Source organism: Lolium perenne, chromosome 7, assembly GCF_019359855.2.
Source record: "Lolium perenne isolate Kyuss_39 chromosome 7, Kyuss_2.0, whole genome shotgun sequence".
Taxonomy (NCBI): Eukaryota; Viridiplantae; Streptophyta; class Magnoliopsida; order Poales; family Poaceae; genus Lolium; species Lolium perenne.
The window spans coordinates 9745022-9752722 of NC_067250.2; the positions used below are offsets into that span (position 1 = coordinate 9745022).

Consider the following 7701-nt stretch of genomic DNA (forward strand, 5'->3'; position numbering starts at 1 on the left):
GGAGCAGCCGTCAGGACGGGTGGAGAGACGACCAGGCCGATGACGGAGAGCTGCATCGCTGCGCCATAGGATCCCATCGGAGAGGGCGGCGGCGATGAGATCGCGTTCGGGAGAGAGAGACCCGTGCGGCGGCTGTAGGCTCTGATACCAAGATAAAAACGTAAGTTTAGGGTTTCGTGGATAGAGCAACGTGCTCCCCACCTCTTCTATTTATATACTTGACATGATTACAATACAAGGTACATACGATACAAATACACATGTATGTGGACCGATCTTTTAAGGGTGTGTTCGGTTCCAGAATCTGGAGGAATGGGATGGAACCGTTCCGCACCTGGAGCCTGTTCTCGTGTTCGGTTCGACAAAGGAACGGAACCAACTGGTTCCCCGAAAGAGAATATTCCTCAAATATGCGGAACGGCCTCGTCCGGCCGAATCGGCGGAATCGCGAGGAACGGCTCGCTAATGCCGAAACTAATCCCTCTCTCTCCTCTCTCTCTCTCCTGTGGTTCTTCTCCAAGGTCAACACCGAGCAGCGCGGCGGCCAGGACAGGGTCGGAGCAGCGCGGCGGCCGGCGGGGGGCTAGCGGCGCGGCGGTGGCCGGCGAGCGCAGGCGGTGGCGCGACGGCCATGCGAGGTGGCTCCTCTCCCACACTCCTCCAAGCGCGGCGGCCGGCGGGGCGGGGCGGCGCGGCGACGGCGTGGTGGCTAACGGCGAACGAGAAGCGGCGCGGCGGCCGACGAGCAGAGCAGGCGCGGTGGCCGACGAGCAGAGCAGGCGCGGCGGCGGCCGACGAGCAGAGCAGGCACGGCGGCGGCTGGAATCCGGCGGCAGCTCGTAGTCTCATAGAGGCGACGGCTCGAACGCACGGCGGTAGGGAATTAGGCTAGACGGCAGCTTGAATTCGGCCTCTTTTCTCCTCCGATTTTGCAAAGCGAGGTTGTCCTTCTCTGTTTAGCTGCTGTGATTTAGAGAAAACGGTCAATTAGGGGTAGAATCTAGCCAAATCTAGCCATTTCATCCCACCTTTTTATTTCCAACCGAACAGAAAATGGAACCGTTCCGTTCCTCGATTTTGTCCGAACCGAACATGGGGTCGGAACCGTCCCATGACCTCGGAATGGAACCATTCCGTTCCGTCCCCTCAGGTTCCAGAACCGAACATACCCTAAGGCCTCGTTTGGCAGCCCGGGTTCTAGGTGGATTCACGTGTATTTTACCAGCCTAGCCCGTTACCCAGAAATACTCGCTACAGCCCATTTGGCAGCCCGGTATAGAGGCGTGTAAGCCCGAGAAAACTCGCACAAACACGTCGGGTGGACGGGTTTCCAAGACGCGAGGAGGGTGACGCGTTTCTTACACGCGCGGCGGCGGCGGCTGCAGCAAAACCACTGTCGCGGCGGAGCTTCACCGACGGCGCGGTCGATCTCGCCGCCGCCAGATCTCGCCGCCGCCAGATCTCGCCACCGCTTCCTCCCGCCACCACCTCCTCGACACGAAGACCTCTTCGGTCGCCAGATCCCGCCGCCTCCTCGCCGTCGCCCCCAACGGAACCTCCAACCGCCGTATCCTCGCGCCGTCAGCTCGGCCACCAGCTGCTCCGTTGAACTGGCGTTCACTCCGGTATGTTCCCCCTCCATTACGATAGCTGTGTACTGGGTTTAACTGAATAGTTGCGTCATGGATGCACAAATCTTTGATTTGGTCCGGTTATTTAATGCCGATAGACATGCACAACGATGATGCGCCATGGACGCCATGAATTTGCAGTTGTATGCAGTAGTATTCGATGCAATACACTGTTGAAAGTAGAGATTATTCCCCAGTCTTCTGAATAAATCACAACAGCATTTCTTGGATGTTTAATATACTTCTGTAGATTACAACCGTTTCTTGGATGCTACATTATCACTATTCCAGGTTGTTGATTAGTTTCTGACGCTAAAGAAAATAGCTAGCTACTTGATCCTATAGACCTGAAACAGAAAAATGAAGTTATACTCCATAATTGTTTGCAGGTTGAGTTAGCTAGATGCGTAGATAGATTTGATAGCGGGTTAACAACGGAAGATCTTAGACAGTTCTGGGTGCTTAGGTTGTTCGATCAGGTTACAAAATATTCCTATATATGCTTGTTGATTGCTTGTGCTGTTGTGCTTGTGCGTATATACGCATACTGATTGTGCACACCGCATCCATTAACTAACTAGATCATACTCTGAAACACGATATTCCTGCTCGGTCGCTAGCTGCGGCGCTGCCGCAAGAAACTCACATATGATTCATATCCTGATTTTGAGGGGCGGATACAGTTCAAGGGCGGCAGCAGGCAGCCGGTAGCAAGAAACTCACATATGATTCATATCCTGATTATATGCCTCTGTTTAGTAACCATTTATGCCTCTGTTTATGCAGTAACATATGCAGTTTACTAACAGTTTATACCTTTTTTCAGGAACCCAAGCCTTATTGGATTTCAATCGAAGAGGAGGAGGGTCCACCAAGCTGGGACCCCGTGCCTGACCCTTGGAGCTGTTTACCTCATCCTAGCAAAGGTAAAAGCAATTCCTTGTTTCTGCATGTTTTTTTGTTGATCTTGTAGTACATGTTTTTCTTCATTGATAGAATGGATCTACAGAGCATAGAGCGTATTAGAAAGAGGAAAGCCGATGATGAAGATGAGTTGCTGTTCTTTATTATTCCAGCACTGTATGTGCATCTTAGTAATAAAGTGGAAAAAACTATACGCCATCCCTCCTTCCTATATGGCAAGCGAAAAGTCAGCGAAATCCTTAGTGGCCATATTAAGGACTGTTTGGTGGCTTTTAGAATGGAACCTCACATCTTTATATGGCTGGCAAACTATCTTAGAGATGAAGGATTGCTATCAGATACTAGGATCAAGGTTGAAGAGAAGCTTGCCTTCTTTCTTTATATGATCTCACATAATGCTTCTTACGAGGATTTACAACTAAAGTTTAAGCATAGTGGATGGTCATTCAGCAAGTACATCAAGCAATTCTTTGATATAATTCCCGTTTTGACAAGACGATTTGTGAGGCCACGGATCATTGACGAACCTCATCCAAAGATTACTATGGACACTCGTTTCTTTCCGTATTTCCAGGTTACAATTCTTTTTTGACCCATCTAGGCTCCAACTCATCTCTTATACATCTAGGTTTCAGTTTTTTTTACTTGACACTTATTCATACTTCAATGCAGAACTGTTTAGGAGCCATAGATGGTTCTCATGTGCCCATCACTATGTTTTCTAGCCGTCAAGCTCCATGGAGAAATAGGAAAGGATCCCTTAGCCAGAATGTGATGATAGGATGTGATTTTGACTTGAACGTAACAACTATTTCATGTGGCTGGGAAGGATCAGCAACAGACGCTAGAGTACTTAGCTCTGCCATACTGAAAGGATTCAATGTACCAGAAGGAAAATTTTATTTGGTTGATGGTGGATATGCGAACACCCAAAAATTTCTTGCACCCTACCGGCGTACGCGGTATCACTTGAAAGAGTTCGGACATGGTCATCGTCGCCCACAAAATTACAAAGAGCTTTTTAATCACCGCCATGCTATCCTGAGGAACCATGTAGAAAGAGACTGGGGGATTTTGAAGAAACGGTTCCCTATTCTTCATGTTGGGACCTTCCATCCAATAAGAAACCAAATAAAGATACCAGCAGCTGCTGCGGTCTTTCACAACATAATCAGAATGCATGGTGGAGATGATGCTTTGCTTGATGACCTACCTGATAACATAGATCCGGCTGACTATGTGATACTACCTAACGGTGATGAAAACCATGAAGACATCAATGAACAAGAGAACTACATCCTAGGGAATAATTTGAGAGATCAAATAGCTATGCAGATGTGGAACGATTACCAACTTGAGTAGCTAATGTTATTTGCTGTGTAGTCTTTTATCATGTAATAATGAGTACGTTTGGGATATTTTCATCATGTAATTGGTTGTGTTGTCTTTTATCATGTAATAATGAGTTTGTTTGGGATATTTTCATCACGTCATAAGGATTTTGTTTGGATCTTTCAATATATAATTATAATTCTGTTTGGTTATAGATATGTCTCCAAATGGATCTCCACTGTATCCAAAGGGTTCTCCAAAATATAACTTGCAGCATGCAAAGAAAAGTATGAAAAGGTCTGGAAAAAAGGCTTCTCCAATAGGTAAATAATTTGGTATCACTCTCAGATATTTTGGTGTTGTTTTACTGCCATTTCATGATCTTCTCTTTCGGCAAAACAATGTTATTGTTAGTTAGGCCTTCTCTCATCTTTGTGCATATATTTCTTACCATCTGTAGTCTGTAATATTTCTTGCATGCATTTTCCAATACGCAATAATGTTATTGTGTTCTGCAGTTGACAAATCGAGAGCATCATGGAATCCGGCATTGGAGAAGTCTCTTGTGGAACTGCTACATGAGCACAATACCACCTATCATAGAAGTCAAAATGGATGGACAACTGAAACTTGGAACCTGATGGTTTCAGCTTTCCATGAAAGACACCCCCATGTGAAATTCACAAAGTCTCAGGTTCAAGACAAGGAAAAGGATCTAAAGAGGGATTACAGGATTTTAAAGGAGGCTCGTAAACAGAGCGGTGTTGGCTGGAATGAAGCAAAAGGCATGCTACAAGCTGATCCTCATCTCTGGGTAAACTTGGCGACTTCTTTGGGCGACAGGATCAAGAAGTTCAAGCGCAAAGCTTTTCCTCTTTATGATTCCCTTGGGGAACTCTATAATGGTAAGTGTGATTGTGTTTCCTTCTAAAACTGCTAGTGTTTGCTTATATAGGATAACTGTTATATAGTGCAAGTGTTTGCTTATACAACTATTTACTACAGGGCAATTAGCTGAAGGCAAACTTTGCTTCACATCTACTGCCGGGCCATCGATGGAGATCGAAGATGTAGAAAGTGATGATGACTATGAGGTACATGGGGATAAATGCTACGATGAAGACTTGCAGATCATTGATGATGAGAAAATGGAGAGGAACACGCCACATGTTGCTGCTGTCGAGAGGAACAAGTCACATGTTGCTGCTGTCGAGAGGAACAAGTCACAGGTAACTGCTGTCGAGAGGAACAACTCACATGTAGCTTTTGTTGAGAGGAACAAGTCACGTGTAGCTGCTGTCGAGAGGAACATGTCACATGTAGATGCTGTCGAGAGGAACATGTCACATGTAGATGCTGTCGAGAGAAACATGTCACAAGTAGCTGCTGTCGAGAGGAACACGTCACAAGTAGCTGTTGTCGAGAGGAACAAGTCAAAAGTTGGTGGCTCGAGAGTGAATCGTAAGAATAGCCCAAAGAAGAGGAGCACAGATGGTTTAGTAGGAGTGATGGAGAGATTAGTGCAAATCAAAGAAAAGGAAGCCATAAAAGAAGTTGCACAAGAATTCACAATTACAAGATGCATGGAAGCCTTGAAAACCTTGGAAGGTGTCACACCGGATGAGAAAATTACAGCACTGGAGGTCTTTGAAAATGCTCACAACCGTGAGTTTTTTGTCAATCTCGTAGATGACAAAGATGGCACAGCTATTCTATGGTTTCGCAGACAGTTGGCTAGGTTAACTTGAGGTAAGATCATTGCTCTCGTCTCTAATTTTCTGTAACACTTCTCATCCTGAATGCTATGGTTCATAGATACATCTTTCAAATGCTATCCTACTGTGCTGAATTATTTCTCCTGTTTTCAAATGCTATGTTTTCTCATGTTTTCAAATGCTATGTTTGCGCAAACACATAAGCCCAGCAATTTTTTGGATAGGATTCAGTGCCTGTTAGTTTTGGAAAGTTGACAGTGTGCTATCTTGCCTTCTGGTTCATGATTTTGTTATTTCCTGTAGATTTTCTCTTTTACCGTCTGACATGTCCTGGGTCTGGTCTAAAAAAAGTCAGTATTTCATCGATTTTTGGCAACCTGAAATCAACCGTCACTCACAGGCTCACAATGAATTGGCTGCAATGCCGCATCAAATACTTTACAGGCTAGTTGCTACTTGATAGTTGCTACAAGCTGTGCCTAAACTATCCAGAGAGTCCATGTTGCTTTCAGTTTCAGGAAATTGAAAATGAAATCCTATTGGTCTATTGGAGTGGCTAACGGTAGGCTGTAAACAATGCGCTTGCAGCCAAAGACGTCGCTTTGCCCTAAGTATTTTTTTAACTAACTTCACAGATCTGTCACATGTTTATTAATGAATGTTCAATGTCCTTTCAGGTATTGTTCTTATCTATCCCACCTATGGAAGATTGTCTTGAGAAGGGAGAAAAATCCTCATCTATGTATCACTCTTGCTTTTGATGGGAGGAGATGTACTGTTTTTTGATGCAGTGTACTTAAAGCGGCGGAAGCTTGTTTTAACTGTTGGTCGCATGTTTAGCCTGTTTCATTGTGTTAGGGCCTTGTTGCTGGATGTACAGTTTGCACTGGTATCATGTGTTCGGGAATCTTATTTCGCAAAAATTAACTTCAGCGCTCCTGCATGCTTCAGGACACAAGTTTACAAGGGATTGTTGTTAATGTACTCTGATCAAGAAGTTGTACTCCCTTGCTTGAAGTGCTACCTAAAAACTAATGCTAGAACTTTGGTTACTTGTGCCGAGCTGTTGATGAACAAAATGGCATAAAGTTTTGCTTTTTATTACTTCACTCTGCAACGTGTCATTTGCTACAGGTTAGTTTCCAATTGCAACCAAATCAAAACCTATGTGCCAAACGATGGGGTTGGGTGGAGTGTATTGTGGTGTACAGAGTATAGGGTGGGGGAAGGGGATTTGGTGAACGGAGTGTATTCACCCAATACACTTGCAAAAACACTCTCAAAAACTCTAGGATACACTCTTGCCAAACAAGGCCTAACAGAATTAATATACTAGCAATCATACAAAGGAAAAAATCGGGGGTTCTGATACAAAGAGAAGAAAACATGAGCGAGAATCTGCTTATTTTCTCCCCAATTCGTATGGAACGCCCCATTCTATCGTAAAGTTTTACTGCAATCTTGGTTAGCAGTTCTTGTGCTCTAGATCGAAAGCGGCACTGTAGTGTACGTAGGATCCTTTTATTGTTGATCACAAAACAGTATACATGGGCGTGCGTAGGAAGAGTACAAGCACATGAGTCTCCTACGCCACGGAGTGTTCACTCCTCACGCAAAATACGCAATGGCACCAGGACGGCGGAGCTTCATTGAAACAAAACCGGGCCATGGCCCGCCCAGCTCAATTGAAAACACTGCAGAATGAGAGATAAATTAGCCCATGAAAGAAAGAAAAAATATGCTTTCCTTTAGGCTGGCTCGCCCAAGAATCTGGTCGAAGCTCCGCTACTTACTAGTAGGCACGCACGCCGCGTCCTAGCTAGCTGCGTCGTCTACGTGACACTGTTACACCCGGCGGGCAGCTAGCATACGTACGTACGTACTCGGTTAGCAGGACGCAGTATTGATTGGATTTGTATCGTTGCAGAGACCCACGGATACGCAGTTAGGGCATCTCCAGCGGCGCGACGCATTTTAATGTCCGCGAGCGTCCGTTTGTGTCGCGCTGCGGACGAAAAAATGATCGTTTATCTGTTTGCGTCTGGGGTCTGCTCCAGCGGGGCGACGCATTTAAATTTTTTTTTCCTTTCTTCCCTCTT

The 7701-nt window shown here is 45.5% G+C and overlaps 1 protein-coding gene across 2 annotated transcripts; it reads left to right on the top strand.

Annotated features, from left to right (window-relative positions):
- The first annotated feature begins 1183 nt into the window (after nucleotides 1-1183).
- Nucleotides 1184-6660, top strand: LOC127311477 (uncharacterized). 2 transcript variants are annotated; one of them, XM_051341904.2, is made up of 6 exons: nucleotides 1214-1625; nucleotides 2458-2557; nucleotides 4103-4210; nucleotides 4406-4792; nucleotides 4893-5636; nucleotides 6280-6660. In XM_051341904.2, the coding sequence occupies exons 3-5, from the start codon at nucleotides 4105-4107 to the stop codon at nucleotides 5633-5635; spliced, it is 1236 nt and encodes a 411-aa protein (XP_051197864.1). In that variant the 5' UTR covers nucleotides 1214-1625; nucleotides 2458-2557; nucleotides 4103-4104; the 3' UTR covers nucleotide 5636; nucleotides 6280-6660. The 2 variants fall into 2 exon arrangements, with proteins under 2 accessions (XP_051197866.1, XP_051197864.1); XM_051341906.2 differs by lacking the exons at nucleotides 4103-4210; nucleotides 4406-4792; nucleotides 4893-5636; nucleotides 6280-6660 and adding exons at nucleotides 2628-3129; nucleotides 3228-4060 and having other exon boundaries at nucleotides 1184-1625.
- The last annotated feature ends 1041 nt before the right edge of the window (nucleotides 6661-7701 follow it).